The 23,165-nt window shown below is 41.9% G+C and overlaps 5 protein-coding genes across 14 annotated transcripts in view; 4 read left to right on the forward strand and 1 right to left on the reverse strand.

Annotated features, from left to right (window-relative positions):
* The first annotated feature begins 80 nt into the window (after window positions 1-80).
* LOC6553489 (ubiquitin carboxyl-terminal hydrolase 8) lies at window positions 81-4,075 on the forward strand. 2 transcript variants are annotated; one of them, XM_001979293.3, is made up of 8 exons: window positions 81-331; window positions 395-883; window positions 943-1,105; window positions 1,161-1,643; window positions 1,699-2,139; window positions 2,527-2,757; window positions 2,818-3,272; window positions 3,335-4,075. In XM_001979293.3, exons 1-8 carry the CDS (start codon window positions 237-239, stop codon window positions 3,663-3,665), a joined length of 2,688 nt encoding a protein of 895 aa, XP_001979329.1. In that variant the 5' UTR covers window positions 81-236; the 3' UTR covers window positions 3,666-4,075. The 2 variants fall into 2 exon arrangements, with proteins under 2 accessions (XP_001979329.1, XP_015010389.1); XM_015154903.2 differs by lacking the exons at window positions 81-331; window positions 395-883; window positions 943-1,105; window positions 1,161-1,643; window positions 1,699-2,139 and adding an exon at window positions 2,270-2,462.
* A 98-nt stretch (window positions 4,076-4,173) lies between these two features.
* LOC6553545 (solute carrier family 35 member B1 homolog) lies at window positions 4,174-6,231 on the forward strand. The gene is made up of 3 exons (XM_001979292.3): window positions 4,174-4,891; window positions 4,944-5,405; window positions 5,542-6,231. Exons 1-3 carry the CDS (start codon window positions 4,687-4,689, stop codon window positions 5,892-5,894), a joined length of 1,020 nt encoding a protein of 339 aa, XP_001979328.1. The 5' UTR covers window positions 4,174-4,686; the 3' UTR covers window positions 5,895-6,231.
* Window positions 6,232-6,616: 385 nt separating this feature from the next.
* LOC6553541 (5'-AMP-activated protein kinase subunit gamma-1) overlaps window positions 6,617-23,165 on the forward strand; it is a 63,655-nt gene continuing 47,106 nt past the window's right edge. For 2 of the 9 annotated variants that reach the window (XM_015154910.2, XM_026976511.1), the window contains exons 1-2: window positions 13,751-13,844; window positions 14,871-15,116. Coding sequence is in view for 2 of the 9 variants with exons in the window: in XM_015154906.2 (XP_015010392.1) it covers window positions 12,372-12,516; window positions 12,692-12,846 (300 nt within the window). In the remaining 7 variants the exon portion in view is untranslated. Of the gene's footprint in view, window positions 7,185-10,697; window positions 11,156-12,334; window positions 12,517-12,691; window positions 12,847-13,744; window positions 13,963-14,870; window positions 15,117-23,165 lie in introns of those variants that run through there. The other 7 variants (XM_015154906.2, XM_015154909.2, XM_026976467.1 and 4 more) reach the window with 7 other exon arrangements.
* On the reverse strand, window positions 17,099-18,660 carry LOC6553544 (leucine-rich repeat transmembrane neuronal protein 4). Its single transcript, XM_001979291.3, has one exon. The coding sequence runs from the start codon at window positions 18,599-18,601 to the stop codon at window positions 17,171-17,173; it is 1,431 nt and encodes a 476-aa protein (XP_001979327.1). The 5' UTR covers window positions 18,602-18,660; the 3' UTR covers window positions 17,099-17,170.
* Window positions 20,438-23,141, forward strand: LOC26526186 (leucine-rich repeat-containing protein 15). Its single transcript, XM_015154966.2, has one exon. The coding sequence runs from the start codon at window positions 21,351-21,353 to the stop codon at window positions 22,632-22,634; it is 1,284 nt and encodes a 427-aa protein (XP_015010452.1). The 5' UTR covers window positions 20,438-21,350; the 3' UTR covers window positions 22,635-23,141.

Consider the following 23,165-nt stretch of genomic DNA (forward strand, 5'->3'; position numbering starts at 1 on the left):
TCAATATAAATAGCTTAATGGCTAGATATGTCCAAGCTGAACAAATTTTCCCTTGTGACAGCGCTATCCGATTTAATTGTTATCGATACATTTCATGCAAAATAACAAGTGATTGTGTTGTTGCAGCCCAGCCCGTAGATTGAGAAATTCCTGCTATGAAAACAGGAGAATCGGCGACATCCCGATTCCCAAATTCAACGTAGCTCCTTACCCGCCCCGACGAGAAAAGACAAACAATGGCTAAGTTGAAGAAGCTGCACATGAGCTCCAACATGGAGGACCTGGAGAAGATGTCCATCATTCCGGATCTGCGCAACAAGGGCATGAAAATGTAAGTGGACACCGCAAGATACTGCTGATGCGGCTGCTTTGATTTACCTGGTATTTTCCCCAGCCTGCTGAACACCGCCCGCAAACTGTACATGACCGCCGAGGAGTACAGACTGGATGGCGACGAGGAGCTGGCCTATATCACCTACATGAAGTACTTTAATATGCTGACCGCGATTCACAAAAAATCCGATTACGCCAGCCACAAGACGACGGTGCGTCAGATGCTGGGCGACACCGACTCGAATCGCCGCATTATGGACACGCTGGAGGTGATTATCAACTCCCTGCGGCATCGTTATGCTCAGCAGCGCCAGGAGCCGGAACCAATTCCTCTCGACCTGGTCAGCAATGGAGGTGTAAGTCTGGACTCGCCGATATCACCGCCAACGCAGTACGCCCGACTTGGGCTGATCACCTGTCAGGATCTGTATCGGCGCATGCAGGAGAAATCGGTCCTAGTTATGGACTGTCGCCCAAGCACCGACTACGACGCCTCCCACCTCACTTACTACTGTGCATTTAATGTGCCCGAAGAGTTGATAACGCCAGGGTGAATTGTTCATTCTAATTTTCTCGCTATCTGGCTACTAACTTTTTTAATTTACACAGAATGTCGGCTGGCAGATTGCAGGCTCGTCTCAGCAGCAGCGGCAAGGCATCGTGGGCATCGCGTTCCGTCAAAGATTCGGTGGTTCTTATGGACTGGAACACCAAGGATGCCCAACCGGCGGCCGATACAGCCATTTCAACCCTGCTCGACATCCTGAAGAACGTGAGTATGAGTGCAATCCAGCCATATATCACTATTAATTACTATTTTCTGGTAGTGGGATCCAGATGTGACTTACCGCGCACCCATTCAGATTGTCGAGGGCGGTTACGAGTACTTCATTATGATGTATCCAACTCATTCCACTAATCCCAGTGTGCAGGCGCCGCAGCAGAACAACAACGATATTGAGACCATCGATGACATTGAGTATCCCTCAATCCACGACATCACCATGAAGGAGGATATTAGTGCGAAGGACTTCAGACCACGACCAGACATCAATCGGGCCAACAAACCCGCGGCCACTCGCACTTATGACCAGGGAATTTCCCGTGTTTCTCCGCCGGCTAAGCCCATCGCTGAGATCCTGCGTGATCAGGCTGAGTTTTTGCAGCGGGCGGAGCAGAACGATGAGCAGTTGGAGAAGGCCTCAAAAATGTGGAAGCGTCAGGCAGCAGAGGGCGATGGTTTGAATGCTACCGAGGACCAGGAGTTGCACTTCAGGATCCTACAGTTGGAGAGCAAGGCCCAAGACTATGTAAGATCAATAAATAACTTTATAATTCACGAATAATGGTTCGTTTGTCCCGCAGATAGTGGAAAACAATCGACTAAGAGAAGAACTAACTCGCATACAAGAACTACACAATGTTACCCAGCAGTTGTCGCAAAAAGAGGTCGAGGCAACGAGGAATATAGAGTCCAAGATCCGGGAACGACAGCGTTTGGACGAGCAGCATGAACTTGAAAGACAGGAGCGGGAGCGTCTTTTGGCGATCGCTCGCGAGACTAAAAAACATTACAAGTCACCACCACCTTCGGGACCGCCATCACCGGACAGGCACTTGGAGAACTTACAGGTCGTGTCAGACAGCCTAGAATCCCTGCTCCAGTTAACCGGCGAGGATCCGCCAATTGCGCAAAACAAGGTGGAAAGACCTACATTCGATAGGGCGATGAAACCGCAGCCGAGGAACGTGGAGAGGACATCGCAACGCGTTCGTGATTTCTCGCCCGTCATTGGTCAGAATGTGGTAAGTATTGCTTGGGTGGTGGTTGATTCACTGGCCACATAAATATAGCCGCGACACGAGTCAAATCAATAGCCAGCGGGTCACGTTTTAAAGACACCCGCCCAGACGCTGTCCGTGCTGTGTGCACTGTCCCCACTCTCAGTCGCTCGCCGTCCGCACTCAAAGCATGTTTAAACCAAAGAAACGTACAATTGTAATACTGTTGAGCAGGAACAGCACTATACAGGATTCCACGAATGATTTGTGTAGCGGGCGTGAAGCTCCATCTGCCAACAGCTCCGCCCACCTACAGCATTTATAGCTCCATATTCCCGCTGAGACGAGTAATAGCTATAGATGATATTTTTCAAAGTCCCAGAACCGTAACATATTTGGATATCATTTTAGGGTCGTGGGCTGACTGGTTTAAAGAATCTGGGCAACACCTGCTATATGAACAGCATTCTGCAGTGCCTAAGCAACACGCCTCAGTTGACGGAGTACTGCATCTCGGACAAATACAAGAATTACATCAGCAGAAGCAACAAGACCAATGGGCAAGTGATCGAGGAGGTGGCTGCACTCATCAAGGAGCTTTGGAATGGGCAGTACAAGTGTGTGGCTAGCCGAGACTTGAGGGTGCGCAGCTAACAAAGATTCATTTAAATATATTTGTAAACTACACATATTTCATTGCAGTATGTTGTGGGCCAGTACCAGAAGATCTTCCGCGGCGTTGACCAGCAGGACTCACACGAATTCCTCACTATTCTGATGGACTGGCTGCACTCGGATCTCCAGACCCTACACGTGCCCCGTCAGCGCGAGATGATCAGTGCGTCGGAGAAGGCTTGGCTGGAATTTACCAAGGCGAAGGAGAGCATGATTCTGCATTTATTCTACGGTCAAATGAAGAGCACTGTCAAGTGTGTGGCCTGTCACAAGGAGTCGGCCACGTACGAGAGCTTTTCTAATCTCAGCCTGGAGCTGCCGCCCAACTCAAATGTGTGCCAGCTGAACCAGTGCATGGACATGTACTTTAGTGGAGAACGGATCCATGGCTGGAATTGTCCTAGTTGTAAAACTAAAAGAGATGCCATTAAGAAGCTGGATATATCTAAGCTGCCACCTGTACTGGTGGTGCATCTGAAGCGGTAAGTGATGCTAGCCGCCTAGCTATGCTGTGCTTGTTAATACTCTGTTGAATCCCTCATAGGTTCTATGCGGACCCCAGTAATTCCGGTGCCTACATGAAGAAGCAAAACTACCTGCGCTTCCCCCTGGAGAATCTGGACATGAATCCCTACATAGCACGGGCGGAATCGCGGGCGGTAACGCCCAAGACCTACCAGTTGTACGCCGTTTCCAATCACTACGGAACTATGGAAGGCGGCCATTATACGGCCTTTTGCAAGAGCGCCAACTACGGAAAGTGGTTCAAGTTCGACGATCAGGTCGTCTCAGCCCTGGACTCCTCGAACGTTGTTTCCAGCGCCGCCTACATTCTCTTCTACACCTGGCTGCCACCAATGCAGGTGTCGCTGTAGACGCTTCGCCCGGTTTATTTCGGTTTTCCTTCTTTGTTTGAATTGTTTGTTGTTTTCTCTCATTTTATAGCTTTTAAGGTCTAGTCGCCACACCCTTTTATCATTTACAAATTACCGCTTAACTGTTAGCTGCTATTTAAGGGATAATCGCTTGTTTGTTGTTGTCTAGGCTCTTAGGCCGGTGGACTGTATTACGCATGGGGCGTATTTTCAATGGGTACGGGCTGCATTCACTAAAACCGAGAACTTCAAGTGCATTACCAGTGTAACAAAGAGACGCTCGCATATAAGCTTCTGTATGTGGGAATATAGTTTATTGTATTTTGCAATTATATTTTTAAACCAAATAAACGAAATTAAATTTCTGATACAATGTTTAAGCAATCACTTCATAAATACACAAAAATAAAAATGAGGATTTTCAGAAAAAAAAATTGGAGTAGAGATGATTTTACATGTTGATATGATTTTTAGCTACTTCTTAAACATGTTAATTGCTTAATACCTATTATTTTGCCATTGCAAAGAAACGTTAAATTCAACTAATTTTCGCGGCGAAAACTTCAATTGGCGATAGCCGATAATTGTACACGGTATTTATTTTAGATTTACGGCCACACTGTAAATCGCCCCCGCCATATACCGAATGGCGTGTTGTTAACGCTAGTTTTCAATAAATAAATTTCATATGTTAATAAGATTTAATTTATAATTTAGTAAGATATAATTTACTAAGTAAATCGTTATAATTAAAACTTATTTCAAAGAGATCAACAGAACAAAATCACTTTAAAATTACCAAAAAGCAGGTAGGTACCTGCAATCATGTAGTCAAATCTGGCTAGTAGACAGCTAAATCGGCACCACCGACCACGTATTTGATTGGATTATTTGATAGTCAACGCCAAATCACGGCAATGCAGCCGCGACTCCGCAGAATGCCAACTGTTTAGGCTCGTGCATCCAGTCCGACCGAACCGAACCGCAAGTCACACTCTCGCCAAACCGCCATTTGCCCACCATGAATCTGCCGGAACGCAGCCGCTTTGTTATCTACGCCGTCGGCATCTTCGTGTGCTACTTCTTGTATGGAATTGTCCAGGAGAAGTTGACTCGTGGCCGCTACGGTGAGGAGGTCCAGACAGACGGATCCGTGGGCGAACGCTTCACCTACGCCTTGGCCCTTGTTTGGGTGCAGTGCCTCTGCAATTATGTGTTTGCTAAGGGTAAGGTTTACGTGGACTGCCACCGAATCATTTCTGATCTGTGGTCTTCTAGTGCTTCTGACCATTAGGCCGCAAAAGGAGGACAACACCAACGCGGGATCATACGTGGCCTGTTCGCTGACGTATCTGCTGGCCATGGTTTCCACCAATATGGCCATGCGATGGGTTCCCTATCCTACTGCTGTCGTGGGTAAATCCGCCAAGCCCATCCCTGTTATGATCCTGGGCGTGCTGATTGGTCGCAAATCCTACAGTTGGACGCGCTATGCCTGCGTGCTGACCATTGTCTTGGGCGTTATCCTGTTTATGTACAAAGAGGGCAAGGTGTCCAATTTGCCTGCTGAGACCACCCTACTCGGCGAGGTGCTGCTTTTCCTCAGCCTTTCAATGGACGGATTAACTGGAGCCGTTCAGGAGCGCATCCGGGCGGCCAGTGCGCCCTCGGGTCAGCAGATGATGAAGGCCATGAACTTCTGGAGCACCCTGATGTTAGGTGTTGCCATGGTATTCACAGGTGAGTTTTGAAAATACTGTATTCTAGCTTTTTATATACATAAATATGTATGCAAATATTCGCTTAGACATTTATTGTAAGCCTCTTTATCAAACTTACAAATTTCACAGAGAGCAATTTGTTTCACCTTCTTCAGGTGAGGCCAAGGAGTTCATGTACTTCACCTTCCGCCACCCTGAGGCGTGGACCCATTTGTCGCTGATAGCTGTGTGCGGCGTGCTTGGTCAGTTCTTCATCTTCCTGATGGTAGCCAGCTTTGGACCGCTGGCCTGCGCCGTGGTTACGACGACGAGAAAGTTCTTTACCGTCCTGTGCTCTGTTCTGCTGTTCGGAAACGTCCTGATTGCTCGCCAGTGGCTGGGAGCTGTCCTGGTGTTCGCCGCCCTTTTTGTGGACATGCTGTACGGTAAGAAGGCGCCTCTGGCTTCGGTCAAAAAGCTACCAGTCGAGGGAAAGCTATCTGATGAGAGTAAGAAGCTGAATTCGTAGAATTTAATAGATAATTGTACAGCCTTAGGTATGTACATACATATGTACATACTAAAATGAGTAGACAAGCTTCCGGCTCGAGCGGCTGCAGCGTCAAAGTTTCCTTTTCCTAGAACTGCTTATCGTACAAAGGATTCTAGCTATAGCGAACACAGCATTCAATACTTGATCTGCAACCCATAAACAGTCGTTTAAGTTAATTAAATTATTGAAATCTTTTAGAAGAGGAACAAATATTGTGCAAAAATTTACATAAGACCTTAGGGTCTCTAACATACAGGATCATTCAATCAATTAATGCCACAATTTATAATTAAAACGAGCTCTTTTATTAACAGTTGTATTTTTTATTGGGAACCGGGTTTTATAAAATTTACTAATAAGGTATATAATGTGTTGACCTAACAAGGGCAATTTATGTCCTGGAGATGTTTAATAAATATTTCTTAATGCCTTTTGCTTAAATTTCAAGCGCCTCATAAGAGTTGCCACCTCACACGAAATGTGACCCATTGATGTTCCCAGGCAAAAGTCAAACGCTATAAAACTAGAATTTCTAAATGAAATATTAATTTGGCGATTTTGGTCAAATAAAACTGAATATATAGTTAGCTTCTATATAAACTTAAATAAAATGAATAAAGAAGTACACAAAATAGTTGTATCGATACCTTAATGAATCAAATGGCAACAATCGATAGGAGCACTACACCGACCCTGGCAACTCTAGTTCATTACCGTAGCCGTTGCAGATACGGTCGAAATTTTCAGAATGTTTTTAAAATATATAAATCCAGTGTGCGCCATGCTTATTATACAATAAATGAAACGGAACGAAAATTTGCGAAAAATAAAAGAGCGTGATTTTCGATTTTCGGAACGGAAGGAACACAACCGCGCATTTAACCGAAAGTTGCAAAAAGGATATGCCCAGTAGTAGCGGGAAAATGCAATAAAAATTGCAAAGAAAGGGAATCGAAATGCAAAAGTTGTGATTTTTTTTAATAACAACGAGTGCACTGCGATATGTGATTAAAAATAATAATAAAATTTGCTCATTTGCATAAATCAAATAAAATATTTTCTTATTGGATGAGTCGCACTCTAGTTGTTGTTGCTGCCACCGCTGCCAGCTGTTTGACTGTGTATTTGTTTTTGCCCTGGTGACGTCCGTGCGCGTGTGTATGTAAGTGTCTTTTAGTGCTTTGGCTTAATTTTAGCAACTAAATTCGATCGAAAGTGAGTGTGGGTTGCAGAGACGCGAATAAAAGCGAAGACAAAGGCGGCAAAGTAAGTGAATTGTGTACATATATATAACCGAAATATGTAAGATGTAATTTCAAAATTGTACAATGTAAATGTGCTCACATGCTTACATGTTCAAGTGGGAGTGAAAGCACAACAAACAACCCCAAATCGCGCTGTCTCCCTATCTCTTTTCGCCCTGGGGCGTGGGGGTGGCTGGTCATGTGTACCGTTAGCCGGCTGTTGTTTCCTCTCTCTCCCCCACCTGAAATAACGGTTAAATGGAAGCCGGCAAACTGCATTATGTAAAGTTTTAACTTGTGCCCCAATTTAAAATCATACTCCCACTTATCAGCGTGTCGTCAGACGGAATAATTGTGGAAAAGTGATTTATGCTTTCGACTCGCTGTTTCGTTCTTTGGCAGATAGTGAAATTAAGCGCCTCAGCCCCTCTTATCGCCCGCACAAGTTCAACAATAAAATAATGAGTGTCGGGCAAAACAAAGAGCACATGCATAAATAATACAGACGGGCCACTGGGCACAAATAAACACACACATTGCAATTCAGATGCGACTTTCACACTGATAACGCGACGTGGGGCAGTGGGAGTGCGGGATGATTTGCTGTCTGCAAATCATTCTGTGTCATATCTGAAAATTTTTGTTTGACCTAAGATCACGTGTGTTTCACCATTCGATGATCGAAGTTTTGATGTTTGAAAATGTCTCTTTCCAATCAGATGTTCTTATGCAAAGTGGTATTGATGGTATTACTACCTACATCATATGTATGTATGTTTTGCGTAAATAAGTGGGACACCTTATCATCTAAGCAAATGTACTATGTACAAAGTTTATATGACACATTTCATATACATACGTACATTTTTCTACAACAATTAACTACATTTGTACAACGTTGATTTCACATAGGTTATTTAAATGATTGCAGATTTAAATCTTTCACAGTGATACTAATTTAACAATACGGTTTTATTCAATCCCCAGTTTCACAAACGTTACAGTCTAAAGATATATCTTTACTTGTCCTTCCACATAATCAAAATCATTTTATTCCTTTACATTGACTTTCATTACTATTTTTCAAATCTCACGGCTTCACATTCACATAAATTGTAAGTTAATTGTTCTAAAGGCGGGATATACCATTTCCTCAGCTCAAAAAAACCTCGAGAATACAATGCCCTTCGACTTTCATTCAGCATATTTCCCTCTGCCCCAACAAATTAATCACTCTTACTTTTCTGGCCTCTCAATCGTCACGACTCACCTGAGGCCAATAAACGCTTCTGACATTTTCGAGAATAAAAGCAAAAGCAAATTTAGCGGACAATAAAATGAGAATCAAGCTTTTGGCCAGTATTTATAAACACCCTTTCCTGTCTGCATTTCATAATTCATTTGTCAAGTTCGTGTGTGCCCAAATGTCTGCCCGAGAACATCACTCACCAATCCACCCAACAGCCACCCACCATCCATGATGTCATTCACTGCGGGCCTTCGAGTCACATGTTTCGATTTGGATGTGCGCCCGAAAGAAAGGCGAAATAACGAAAATCAACAAAATTTCCTTTGTAGTGAGGAAGAGCTTAGCTATTTCTTTTCTCTAGACGCAAATCGCGTAAAATACATCGCCAGCGAAACGCAAAAATTGTTAGGATATGTGCTGTATAAAATAATGATAGACGGGCGGACTTTGTGTAGGTGCTTATGCACTGAGAAAATATTTGTCCTCTAATCTTTTCACAACAATTAATCCACGTTTTCGCATAGTGAGTAATAATTAATTGGTGAATTGGAGAAGATATGGGACCTTTATTGTTTGTACCATTAGATCAAATTTAAAACTCATTCTGATAAAGTTTCTTAGTGCATGCTTTAGAGGGGCACTACCAAATATCACAGTAAGTCTGCACTTTGTTAATAATGTTTATAATTTCATTGGCAGTGCAATAAATTTCTGTTTACTGTTGCCGCTGGTTGAGTTTTACATCCATTTTAATTGGCATTGATTTGAGATTAGCATGTAAGCTAATCAGACCGTTGTTCTCTGATGAATTCTCTCGATGAATTAATGTTGCATTCAAATTACATATTATTTACGGCACAAGATGAGAGCTTTAAGTCTGGATCATTTTTCCCACTTTCTGCCGAATTAAATGTTGTAGTAAATCCTAACTATATTGGCCCCTAGCTTTATTTATTCGTTCATGATGATGGGTAAACTTTGTATATTTCTTTCACTTACGCATTATTGAATACCCTATGCATGTAAACTGGAGTTCTATTAATTTATCATCATTAGATTCACAATAGTGTTTTCAGACATACAAGGCAAAGCAATTGAGATAAGAAGATACATATATAAAGTACTGTATAAGGAATAAATTCCCTTTATGACTTGGGGGCTTTGGAATACCACTTTATTGATTGTGAACTCTTGATTACCATTTATTAGGTCGTCCATTTCCATATCTGCTATTTTTCTTTCAATTCATCACATTCTTATGCAATTCCATGGCAGAAGTTGTCACTTTGAGTCCTATTTCATCACTTTGACAGTGTGCAGCTGAGTCCCTGGTGATCCCATTGTACTTTTGTTTTTTTCATCGTACCAATTGTCTAAATCCTCCGCCCACAATTTTCCATCTGCTTTCAATTAGCAGACATGCACCACTTGCCACTTACCCCCGTTGAGGGGGCGGTGCGCTCACGTGTTGCCAACAGCTGATTGCGGAGCTTTCTCTGGTAGCGTATACGCGATTTCTGGCACTTTCTAGGGGCACCGCTCTCTTTCTCTTTATTATGCAGGTTCTCTCCCTTTATCCGGTACTTTTACGGAGTGCATGTATTGGTGCTTAATACAGAATCAGGGATTCCTTTTCGAACATAAATATACATAATATACACCAGTAAAACTACGAGTTTGTAGAAACGCAAAGCTCAATATAATATTCGATAGTTAATACTTCAGATATGATTCCCAGTTAAAGGTGTTTCCCTATAATGATGCCATATTTGTAAATATCATCCCCCTTACATGTTATTTGTTTACAAACAATATACGCAGAGGTATATAAATCGAATTCTATAATTCGTATTGGATGCCTTTAAAAATGTTAAGTAAATTCCTTTGCAAACGCCGATGCCCAAAGAGGGAAAACAATGGTTGGGACTTTAATTTTATCTGCATTTTTATGAATTAAGTATACTGAGAGCTCTCTCGCTCTCTTTAATGCAACCTATTGCACGGACGCTTTTACTCTCTCACACTCTCTCACTGCAGTTGGTTGCAGTGGTGGCCACTCGTTTCAGGCTCTTCTTCTCACTGACTTCTGACTTCGGATTCGGTTTATTTTGGTGCTGCATTCGTTTTGGCCGCTTTTCATTTTCGTTTTCGCTTTCGGGTCCTCTTGTTGTTGTTTTGCCAATTTCGCTTTTGGCAGTTGCACAAAGTGAAACAAACGCGAAATAAATTCCGCAGCAGCTCTGTCTCTCTGATTCTCTTAGTCTGCCGCTCTCTTGGCGTCTCTTTGTTTTTATTATTTCGTTCGAAGTGCTCAGTCGAGAAGTGTTTGCAGCGCGTTCTAAATTATATTTTTTATTAGTGCTGTTTTGGTGTTTCAGTGTTAATTTGTCGGGCATAAAAAGAGCTGCAGAAAATCAATAAAATATTATAAAATATTTCGAGACACGCAAAGTCACGAGCTTGTCAATTCCGACTGACCATCTGTACCAGTGGCGTATGAGCGATATATATAGTATTCACATGTTTGGATGTGCGTGTTATGCAAACGTTTTTCGGCAAAGCAGCTGAAAAATCATGTTAACATAATACAACAAAACGATACATAATACAATAAATGCGAAATAAAGTCAATAATTACATCGTAATGGCTCTACTTAAAGTGAAAGTTTTTATAATTAACTATTTCTAATCAATTCCGTTTTTTAACTGCTGGAGGCAAAGAAATTGATATAAGGATTACTAAGGTAAATGTGAAATCCTTGTCTTTCTCTGTGTCAATGTAAATATGAGGAATAATTTGATTGTAAAATCCAAGAGCGAAAATAAGTGAATTGAAAAACGAGATTTTGATCAAAGTTTTTAACAAAAATCAGGAGGCATTGCTTAAATTACTTAAATGTTGCGTATACTTATGTACATAGGTCGCTGACTTTAGTCGCAATTCAATAAATTGTACATACATATGTGCAACTTGCCGTCATATAAAGCTGCCAAGCTTTTTATTGTTATGCCTAGCATTTGCGGCAATCAAAAATTGCTCTTGATGCTCGGAAATTAGTCACATAGATGGTGTCTCATCCGAGTAAACAATTTCGTTTCTAGCGAAATTTATCACAGATTCAATTGAGGAAATATAAACAAACGATAAAACAAATATGAAATGCTTCGCTGCCGTTTTTAATTCTGAGCAGCCAGGCAATCAACCAAAAATATCACACATTCGCCGCGTTGCCGCGTGGCGCTCAGTCAGCTGTTCACCCCACACCGCTTTTCCTATATATTTCTGCAGTTGAATGACTTGTGTGGCACACTTTAAAGGAATTCGTTCATGCACTTTTCGAGATTTTCAATTATGATTTCCGCGGCGAGAGAGAAAGAGCGTAGCCGCTTTGTACATTATGTAGTCTGCTTAGAGGCGCCAAGAAAGCTAAAGTAAACTCGCGTGCAATGAACCCGTAAAGTCAACTTTCCGACTGCCTCTCACCACTGCACAGTGGGCCGAACTCAGATAACCAAATAAAATAAACCAACAGCTAGATAACTAACTATTACATTGAGACATTGTTGAAATACATAATCCAAACCCCTCCCAATATACATACGTGGCGTATTAGTAATGTCACGAAAAAAACATAAGCTATAGCTGAGTTGGTTACGAAGCATTAATTTTAATTCGTTATGTATATAGACCATATACAAACATGGATAGCCAATTAATTAACGATGCATCATATATAAATTACATACCACCTCCATCTCATTTTTGCCTATGTATTTTTAAGGATTTATGGAAAAAGATTTTATACAGTTCTACAAAGACTAATATAATCTCCCAGTGAGTTGCAGTTATGTTAGCCGAAAACAAAATACAATTAGACCATCTGTGCGCAATATTGATTATATGTTCTCACACTCCATTGCAGCTCTTGCCGAGGCCGACGAGGAAGCATCAGCCACAGGATGCAGAGCAGTGCCGGCGGAGCGTCGGGGGGTAGCAACTACGAGGACGTGGCCGCCGCCCGGCGAGGCCGCTTCCGCGTCACCTCCTCCACGCCACAGGGTCCGCCCGAAACGACGCTCGGCCGCTTCCGCCTCATGCCCACATGTAAGTCGCTTCAGTTGTTTGCCTTTACATTTTATCTAAAACTCTACGCTTTGCTTAGCTTTGGGTTATTAATCATTATAGATGTGCTAAAGTTATTGTAATGGATATCTTCGGGTCAAATGCTCGATTAAATATGTGCAGTGCAGAATACTGACCCCTTCTTTCTCCATTGCAGCTAATTATGGCGCCATATCACCAATCCTGCAGCGGGGTCGTTTCGCCGTGATTCCCGAAGAGCCCCAAGCCGGCTCCCCCGCATTGGGAACTCCTCCGCCGGGCAGCCGAACAGCGCGTTCTCCATCGCCCGAGTGGGACTTCGACATTGAGCAGGTGAGTGCCCAGTTTCGCGGCTAGGTTATGATGGATTGATCAAGCTAGCAAAACACCTTAACAACGAGAAAACCTATTTCCAAGACTCTTTAAAGTGTTTTTGTTACGTCCTTGGCCGTATTTTTAATGGTCTAAGTGAAGTTGGTGGATGGCGTAAAATTCAGCGTCTCCGATTTCGAGTACTTTGCTGTTCTGGTGGCGTCATTGTGTGCTCCTAGGTGGCCTCAGTGCAATGCGCCATTTTTATTGATTTTTGTTGGCTGAGCTGAAGTTTCGAAGAGTTTGGGTGGGCTCCGAAAGTGTGAAAGGCAAGTCAAGGCAACTAGTTAAGATTATTTATGGGGCATAAATTCTAATTCTAGCGTTATGATGGGAATAGGATATGCAAATGTAGGTTCGACGTTTTTTGTTAGGTGCAGCTAGCAAAATATGTATTTTTACAGGTAAACTTTAAGGTTCGATGTGATTTTGAGAACGTGCAGTTTTTGCAATTCAAACTCAGCGCCTTTTAAGCGCCCAAATTAGTGGTGTATGACAAAAGCTGGTTGTTATAGACCTCACGCTCCAATCTGGCAACGCGTTGGTTCATCAGTGTGACCGTAGCCGGAAAGTGCAAAGCGCATTCCATTTAAAATAATTATGTTCAAACAAGAAATGGCTCTTATATTATTAGTTTATAATAGTGGAAAATAAAGATGTGGGTACGAAAGATGTTTTCATTGTCATTTTACCTCACAGTCGTCGTTGTACGGCCTGGCGTGTAAATCGTAAATCAGCTGCAATAACTTTAATCTTTTACAAATAACCAGTTATCGAAAAATACTAAAACAACATTGCAGTGACAGCACTCCCATTCCAACTACATTGTGAAAGATCATCAGCGATAACGATAGACGCAAAGTAAGACCTTTTCTGCTGGATTTCTCCCCCGATAACGATGACTATAATCGTGAGTTGGGTTGCGAACTCTGCTTGGTGAAAACGCAGCGGACTACGAGGTTGGGAAAACTTTTAATTCGCGTTAAAAAACGGCAGTGCAGTGAAAAACAATCCAAATTAAATGTTAATAAATGATCACTAATTAATTACAAATAAATTGATTGCGGGCAATTTGCGGTATGGTGTCAGGATAGCGTATCCACATCAGTGAAGTGCTCTGCAATAATATTGTTCTGTGATAAGCTGCGTGAACAGCTTTTAATTGTGCGCAAATGGATTGCAGAAATTGTAGTGACAACAGCAACAATGGACAATCGATCTTTGTTCTTTTGAGTGCGCAAATGCATTGCGAAACTTCTTCCTTGTTACACAAAACAATAGCTCTAATCACTGTTCCTTCCCATGCATACATATGTACATACATGTACATGTGCAGATGTACATCCATATAAAAAATCAATAATCGGCGATCAGCTGTTACGCATACAAACAAACACATGGCGTCGCCTGCTGCTGTTACTGCTGCTGGAAAGAGCAACCAAAACGTTTTGGAAATTTTCCACGGACAAATGCTTTTATTTGCCCAGACTCGCTATTCCCCTGTTTAGTGCCAGTTTCTGGCTGTGTTTCGCGCAGTAATGGAATAGATTCTTAATAAAAAGTGGCGAATACAACAACGTCCTGCTCCTCTTCTTGCCCCTTCCATTGTCCGATCAGCCGTGGTGCGTGTTCCAATTGGAAAGTCGAGTACAAAGTGGAAGCGCGCGCCCGAATAAATTTTCATTTTGATTTTTTATAGCTCGCATTCTTTTCTTTTATTAAGATCGGATCGGTTGTTGTTGCTGGTGTTTTCGTGTTTTTGATTTATTTGGTGTTGAACAAAATGGCTGATAATTAGCCGAGTGAAATGAGTGGTGTAATCTAATCTGAAAAGTCAACACCTCGAAAGTGTTTGGACATCCAGCGAAAAGTAGTCACTATAATTTCGCTCTAATCTCTGAATATATGTACATACATACATAGGTGCATATACAACACAACCAGCTCATTTGTTACGTCTCTTCTTATTTACAATATTATTTTAGCACAGCTAAATTCCTAATCGCAAAATTGTTTACAAAAGTTCTGTTTTCCACCCGTTCAGGTGAACGTGAATGTTTAAAAGTGTAAATGTGTAAATGTGTACGTGAGTGCGGATGTGTATGTGCTCCAGTGTCCGTGAGCCTGTTAAATTAATTTTAAAACTAATTAACCAAAATTCGACAATTGTGATTCTGCCATCTGCAATCGAATCAGAAACACATCCAATTACTGATTAATAAACACAAAAGGTGGGTGCCAATATCCGTTCTAAATTTATCGAAAAACTGATTTACTTCAGTGCCTTTATTTTCTTTTTTGTGTTGATATGAGCGCTTGACGTTTGATTTTCCCCTATTCTTTCTTTTCCGTCTGCCTATTGTGTTGGTGACTAAGTCGAGTGGGTGGGAAATTCCCCCTTTTCGCGGCGACACTGGGAAAATACCCAAAATCGCGGACACTTCGGTTTTTATAATTTGATTTTGGGCATATAGATGTTGTTTTAGTATTTCGAACATGCACCTGCATTGTTTCAAACCATTTTTAATATTTGGTCTTGTTTAGAACACATTTTTAATAAAAATGCCGTTTTGATCGATTATATAATGTAATAATAATGTAATGTAATAATCATAAACCTATGTAGATCTGTACAATTTTCTTTAACAAATTTAAGGTTAGTCGATAGTGAACAATAACCGTGTGAAATATATAAACATACCACATTTCAGGATCTTATCCGACTTCTTACCATTTTAAATGGTGTTATAAACACGATTTGGAACATTCTTCGAGAAGATCCAATTTTGTTGAATGTTGTTGAAAATGATTTAAGTTACAGTTATAAAATCTTAAGTGCCGTTCTCAAAATGTAAAAGTACCTTATCACGATACCTACTGCCTTTTAGACATTGACTAATTAAGCAAACACACTTCAACTGAATTCCCAGAAATTAGAAGAGATAGCTACTGAAGTTGACAGCCAGGAAATATTGAACTTTGATCTGCGGATACAACTAATAGAACTCACAGATAGTCGCACTATATGGTAATATTGAATATTCGCATTTAGAGCTGACACGATTTGTGTGCCAATTACCTTTAAACAAAAATTGCACTGCCAATATACACAAACCGTATTCGAAATTCGTGTTCGAATGGATATATCTGTAGATTTATTCCTAATCACATGCACACGATACTCCGGATCAGCAGATCGGCCAGTGATCGTCGAGTTCCGTGGGGTTGGATTTGTTTTTACTTCCCTTCCTTTCGAGGTGGCTGCACTGAAACTGAAACTGTTTGTTTATCTTAGCAATTAGTTACCCATAAATGTGTGAGCAAGCGAATCGTAGGAAAAAAGCATAAATAATTAAAACTGCTGGCACTAGCAGATGGCAATTTATATGTGAATTTTTGAGCTATTCGATCGAATTCAATATTGTTGTTTAGTTTCCGAAAATATTGGTTTTGTAATTGACTTAACTTTGTCCAATTACTCAAGTTCCTCGAACCCCTCAATCTTGTCTTTGGCCTTCAGTTTTCCCCTCGTTTATCTGGTTTGTTTATCAGCCCCAGTTGAACGAACTTCTTTCCATATCTTTCAGAAAGGGAACATACAAAACCGACTTTGTTTTGCTCGAAAAATAATATTTTTGTTAAATATTATTCTACGTATACGACACAGCAACCAATAAATATTTACTAGATGTGCTCATCTTGCAAATCGCATTGATTTTTGCGGCTGGGTATGCAACATCAGCAGAGAAAAATAGCATGGACAGCAGAAATCGGTTTGTAGATTAGGGAAGTAAAGCTAAAACAAAAGAGAAAGCTATATTTGAGGTCCTCGACTATCAGATACCCGTTACTAGCGCTACGGCTGTCTTTGGAATCTGCATGTCTTATCTCAACTTCATAGCTTATATTGATCCTGAGATCTCGGCGTTCATACGGACGGACAAACGGACAGATCGACTCGGCTAGTGATCTTTGAAAAAATATACATACTTTATAGGGTCGGCAACGCTTCCTTCTTTCTTTTACGTACTTTTCAACGAATCTAGTATACGCGTAACACATTTTCCATATTGGTTAAAAAGAAAACACCACGCGAACTCTTCAGTCGAAACCTTCCTCCAATTTAATATATGATTTCTTTAGTAGATCGGAGTTTAATGTTAAGAAGCTTTAGAAAATACTTCATATACATATATGGGAATTTAAATGTAAAGCTTTAAAAATGTAGTGATCACATAAAATAGGCAATATATTACATCTTTTTGACCCAAAAATGTGAAGAACTTTAGACAGACAAGGTCACCTGGCTCCAAACAGTTTTGTTGAGCACTTCAAAGGCCTGAATTTGTTCATTCATTTGGGCGAGTTTATTGAACATCAAATCGAACTTTGACTCAAAGTGCTTCACCACCGCTCTGAGTTCTTCACGCAGTTTGTCCACCTCTCTTGAATCAGAATTACTTGTTATTGGGGAGGACTCCACGCTGGCAGAGATTTCCGAGGAGGAGGAATCCACACCCTCCTTTTCAGGCAAGCGATACATGCAGGCTATTCCGTGAAAGTATTCCCCCGGGAAATCCGGATCGTAGTTGTCCACTGTATAGGCAATGCCATTGGCACGGATGAGAACATCCATTATGTTTCTCAGGCTGAAGCAGTTCCAATTATTGCCATGAATGTAGAAGTGAGTGAGTTGCGTGAGTGTGGGGAACGCGGAGGGATCGATTTCCGTCAGATTATTACCGGAAATGTCCAGCTTTTGCAGATTTTGCATACCCTGCAGAGCCTCCAGCGGCAGCTCCACCTGGCCCGTGTTCCGCAGCACCAGCATCTCCAGATGTGGCGTCCGCCAGCCCTCGGGCAACTGACCCAGTCTCGGATTGTCCGCCACATCCAGGTGCCGGAGTCTGGGCACCCGGCTCAACGAGGCCAGCTGAATCAGGGAGTTGTTGCGCAGCACCAAGTGCTCCAGGGCCTCCGAGGCGGGAAAGTACAGCTCCCGCACGCGATTGTCGCTCAGATCGACATTCGTCACCGATCCGTACAAATTGACACGGTCCAGCGAGCAATTGCGAACGGTCAGATTGGTGGCATTAATGTTCAGTAGAAGCACAACCAGCTCGGGGTTATGCGATAGATCCACGTACTGCATCTGGTGGTGTCGTCCCTGGGATCGGAATGCGTACTCGCCCACCTCCCGGTTCAGGAAGAGAAATTCCAAGTTTCCGGCTCCCCTGAAGGTTTTCGTGGGCAGCACTTCGATCTGATTATCGCTCAGCAGAAGGATCACCAGCTTATCCGCACCAATGGAGAAGTTCTCCCAGTAAATGAAGCGGATGCCACAGCCTCGCATGTCCAGCTCACTGACCTCCAGTGTGTAAAATAATCGCAGGGGAAAGTTTGTGAAGGTGCAGTTCTCGAAGATCAGGGTTCGCGAGTGCTCCTCATCGCCCACCTCGTAGGTGGTGCCATCCTCAGCAATCCGCACCTCCGTTGGCAGATCAAAGGTGGCCTTCTCGTCCTCTCCCGCAAACTCGAAACCCCTGCAGCTGGTTACCTTGCCCTCCGTTTGACAATGGTCTTCCAAACTGGAAACCAGCACGATTCTAGATGGAGTATCCACATCAGCATCCGCGTCCTCGTCACCACTAGCTGTGGCCCTCAATGAGATCAGCAAACAGCTCCAGAGGAACGGCAGACAATTCCGGACGTACATTTGGCGTGCTCCACGATTCACGTTCGACCTGAAACTGATTCCAAACGATGACCGCCAAACGCCTGGCCAGATAAGCCGCTGCTATAATGCTCAAATAACGATCATCAGTTCTATATAATTTCCAGCCCATTCTATTCATGGTGCTTTGATTTTGCGAAAATAAATATGGTTCATCTGAGGCAGGTACAGTTCGTTTCGAAAGCGTAAGTCAGTGTAGTTTAGGAAGTGATTTATTCATTGGCAATCGGAATGAAAACGAATTTTCTTGGATGGATACAAATATTGCTTACATTTTATTTTCTAACCAGTGTGAGCCGGTTAAAAAAATATAATTTGTTGGTAATTCAAGAATTTCGAATAAATAATTCTAATTGTTAATCTGCTGAATAATTAACAGAATTAATTGTTAGAGAGCTCAGAAACGTTCGGAAAATATCAGGAAAATGTATTAAAAAGAAAATAACGTCTATTGCTGTACGTGAGGTATGAAAATCGGGTTGCTTCTGTAGTCACCATTATTTTGACACTTGTTTGTGCTTCTCCATTTATTATTCATTATTTTGTGCTGGCCCATGGAGTTCTCGCTCTGTTGCCTCCATTCAAAATTCGGGCGAGACTCACTAAGTTCGAACAAAACATTGTACAATATCTGCGGAGCAGTTCCACCAGTCCCTGTGTTCCCTTATCACGAAGTGTTTACTCAGCGATTTGCTGAACAAAAGGTGGAAATCTCTTGGCTGCTGATAGTGGACATGAGGCCAGACACTCCCCATTGCTGGCCATGTCGAATGCACCCTTATGTAAGGGTATTTTCACTGGGGCTAAATGGCTTTTACCATCCAAATAGGGCGATGGAAACGATTCTTAAAATATTTTTTTAAACTTATACATAACCCATTTAACATTGCGTTGGGCGTAAAAGTCTTTGGTACTGCCTGCGCTAAATGTTTTTGCTGATTATTGCCGGGCTGACTCAGAATTTATCAAGCAAACTATTTTGTGGAGCGCATTTTTTTAGTTTCGATTCGATAAGAGCAACCGAGCTTCCGTTAACTGTTGTCGTTTTTATTCGGTTGTTATTCTTAAACAATCATTTGGCATGGGTTCGGCGATGATCAGCAAGAATCTATGCCACCTTTACACGAAAACATTCATAAATTATCCAAGTGACTGCGAAGTGCTGACATGTCAGTGGAAAAATGTGTAAAATATTTAGCCAATATATCGACGGGCGAGCGGGTTGAGAACACGTTCAACCTGCTTTCAGTCGCTCAATTTGCCAGTTGCAGCTTAGCGGGCGAAAACAAAAAGATTATGACAGGCAAAGCCTTATTAATTTGTATGCAAACAAATTTATTCGCTTGTTGAAATGTGAAAAATTAGGTTTCCATTCGGTTTTGGTGGGATTTCATGGGCTTTGGCCTGGCAAACAATTTGAATATCGATGTCTAATTTTTCCACTTTACGTATTACAATTGATCTGCCTGTTTGCACTGGGCTTATTATGAGCCAATGGTTTTTAAATTACTCGACTCAAGACTGCTTTTGCTCTTTCCAGGGCATTTGCTATATCTATATCTATTGTAGCTCAATTGAAACGGCATGACTTCGTTTAGCGATACACTTTTTCGTCTGTGCCCCCTTTGTTGAATTCAATTTGCCGCAATTACTTTGCATACAAGCCCCGAGAAAAAAAGAGTGAGAATTACCAGCCTTTTTCAGCTTTTTTGCTTTTCTGCCCCCAAGAGACTTTGGCCCGCCGTCTGTACTTTATTCAAATCAAATTCCCCCAATAGTTTAGCAGTGTAAACAAATGCGATATAGAAATATATAAATCAGCATATAGCTCCTCTATTGTGGGTGATTTTATATGGCGCCTCCGGTTTATGGCACTTGATTTATTTCATTAGGTTTATTGGTCATTCGAACGCTAAGTGTTGAGGATATTCAAAGGTTGTTCCACCCATCTGACTGCACCGATGACGAAATCGGTAATGATATAACTGGAAAATGAGCTAATTGCCATCAAAACAGGCGAGTTTATTTCCATGTGCTCTTGGATATTCGTTTTAGGGAGGAAATGATTTGTAAATGAAATGATGATTTGTAATCTAATGTTATGATCCAATTTATTGCTTAATTAGATGCAGCGAATACGGGAAAATACATTATACGCTTTAAAGTTAGTCAAAGCTGCCACGTTCAAGTCAACACCATATACAGTCTAAACCTTCTCCCATCAGAAGATGTTAGTCTAAACCAACTGCTTGTAGACAATTCCTATGATTATCAGCGACCGGCCAGACCAAACGTAGCCAGACTTGGCATACTTTTGCAATGGGAGTACTCCGTCCACAAACAGCAGCCATTCCATATCAGCTGGCACAACTGGGCCATAAATCAGTATGAGTATATAGCCTGGCAATCCGCTGAGAGAGCCGTGCTATGTAGTGGGGAATCGAGAGATCGTGCTTATCGGCGGGTATTATGCCAAAAGCCCGATAATGTTCTCCAACGGAGCGCAGAGGCAAAAGCAACGCAAATATATTCATTGAGAGGAACAATAAAATTTTATTGGCCAAAAATCGAACCAGATTGTGGAGCGGGTCGACACAAAAACAAATAAACAAACAATCGAGCACCTAAAGACCTGTTTTGGCTCTTTTGGGGTGGTTTTTGAAGGTTGTGTTCTGGTTGTGTATTAAAATGCCCCCCAAGCCAGTTTTAGGCTCAGTCTTCTTAAGCCAAGATGCGGATGCAAAACTATCTCAACTATATTTTTATCGCAGTGATTGGCTTCACGTCTTGCAAGTCAGAAAAGCTCGAGGAAATTGCAATTGACAGTGTGGATTGCCGCGAAAATACGTGCACGAACTTGAAATACCCTTCGGCGGCAGAAGTTGCCTACTTCTCGGAAAAGGTGACTAAACATTTGAGGAACTACGAAGCTCTGATTCTTCATAGTTCCCATTTGGCCAATTTGCCGAGAAAACTCTTTTTGAACCTTCCTCAACTTGTGGAATTCCATGTATTGGAGTGCGAGCTTCAACAAATAGAAAGAGCATGTTTTGAGGGTGCCAAAAATTTAAGAACATTGAATTTTGGTGGAAATGCCCTCCGAGACTTGGATAGCAACACATTTGAATTGGCCACCCAACTGGAGGAACTCAACTTATCAGACAACCAACTGGAGGATCTGCCCACCACCATATTTCGGCCCCTGAAGAACCTTCAAAGGATCAACTTATCCAACAATCGCCTAATGACTTTATCCCAGCACATCTTCTCACAACTGGGATCTCTGAATTCCATAAATCTGGACAGTAATCAGCTGAGGGGACTGCCTGGCGAACTTTTTAGAGATCAGCGAAAACATTTGTCGGAATTCTCAGCCAGAAATAATCAACTAGAGCTGATTCCTTGGAATATATTTAATGATATTGATCATCTCTCGCTCTCGTTTAATCCGCAACTGAGAAATCTCCATCTATCAGCTGAAATCAATGAGCTGGAGGCCACCAATTGTGGTCTCGAGTCAGTGAAGTTGGATGGACGAGTGGTTGGTGTCCAACTGGAGACTAACCTAAATCTGAATGAGTTGAAGATTTCCCAGCCGCAGGATCTGGAGCATCTCTACTTGGCCAATACCAATCTGTATAAACTTGACTTTCTGTCACAGGCCAGTAAGCTAGTTGACTTGGATGTAACGGGCATTGTGAATCTCGCTGACTTGCCAAAAATTACCTCAGCCAACGGATTGGAAAGATTGAGCTTTACCTACGACAACTTGACTTCGGATCACATGGACATGCTGCCCCATCTGAAGGACCTCAACTACTTGGAGATAAGCCACGAGGAGGGAAGGGAGATCTTTATTAAGGATCTGGATGAGGACTTCTTTGTCGGGGAAGCGGAGCTCAATTGCGGTCAGTTGGCGGATCTGTTGGCGTTCGAACTGCCTAAGGATACAACCATCTTGGAAGATCGATTAGTTGGAGATCCTCGAGGGCCAATTCGATGTGGAATGTCGTAGGGCATAATCTTTTAAAAGGGAAATATTTGTATATGCGTAGTTAATTATTCCAATGAGAAAACAATTTAAAACTTAGTAAATCTTTTATAAAAGGAAAATTGTTTACTAATTTATACACTAAGCCAAACAGATAGCATTTATTTGCCTCCCCTTTGTTTGTCTTATTTTTTCATTCAATTACAACCACTACTTTAGGGCCAACAGAACAAGTACTTATAATTCATCTTCATTAAAATTAATTAAAAAGTGTAAATTCTGCATACTGTTTGCAAATCATTAGTCAGCGCCTTACAAAAAGAGATATTTTTGCTTCATCTTTTACGCCTGTCTGTACAATTGTTTTCGGTTTGCAAACATTGCAACCATTTTTTAAGAACGATTTGTCAATTCACAGACACTTGTGATCGCTGATCTTTGCGTTTTTTGCTGAATCCACGCTGATTGGTGTCAGTGGAGCGCAGTGGAGATCTTGTCATCTGCGATCAGCGGTCAGCGATCATCGATTAGCGATCACTCGATTGGCCACCGACC

This window comes from Drosophila erecta, unplaced genomic scaffold, assembly GCF_003286155.1.
Source record: "Drosophila erecta strain 14021-0224.00,06,07 unplaced genomic scaffold, DereRS2 tig00000000-arrow-pilon, whole genome shotgun sequence".
NCBI classification, from domain to species: Eukaryota; Metazoa; Arthropoda; class Insecta; order Diptera; family Drosophilidae; genus Drosophila; species Drosophila erecta.

Excerpts from the sequence above, each read along its gene's own strand:
- LOC6553489 (XM_001979293.3), top strand. The coding sequence starts at position 237 with ATGGCTAAGTTGAAGAAGCTGCACATGAGCTCCAACATGGAGGACCTG. Across the intron at positions 884-942 it reads GAAGAGTTGATAACGCCAGG|AATGTCGGCTGGCAGATTGC; the intron begins GTGAATTGTTCA and ends TAATTTACACAG. Across the intron at positions 1,106-1,160 it reads TGCTCGACATCCTGAAGAAC|TGGGATCCAGATGTGACTTA; the intron begins GTGAGTATGAGT and ends ATTTTCTGGTAG.
- LOC6553545 (XM_001979292.3), top strand. The coding sequence starts at position 4,687 with ATGAATCTGCCGGAACGCAGCCGCTTTGTTATCTACGCCGTCGGCATC. Across the intron at positions 4,892-4,943 it reads CAATTATGTGTTTGCTAAGG|TGCTTCTGACCATTAGGCCG; the intron begins GTAAGGTTTACG and ends GTGGTCTTCTAG. Across the intron at positions 5,406-5,541 it reads TGTTGCCATGGTATTCACAG|GTGAGGCCAAGGAGTTCATG; the intron begins GTGAGTTTTGAA and ends CACCTTCTTCAG.
- LOC6553544 (XM_001979291.3), bottom strand. The coding sequence starts at position 18,601 with ATGTACGTCCGGAATTGTCTGCCGTTCCTCTGGAGCTGTTTGCTGATC.
- LOC26526186 (XM_015154966.2), top strand. The coding sequence starts at position 21,351 with ATGCGGATGCAAAACTATCTCAACTATATTTTTATCGCAGTGATTGGC.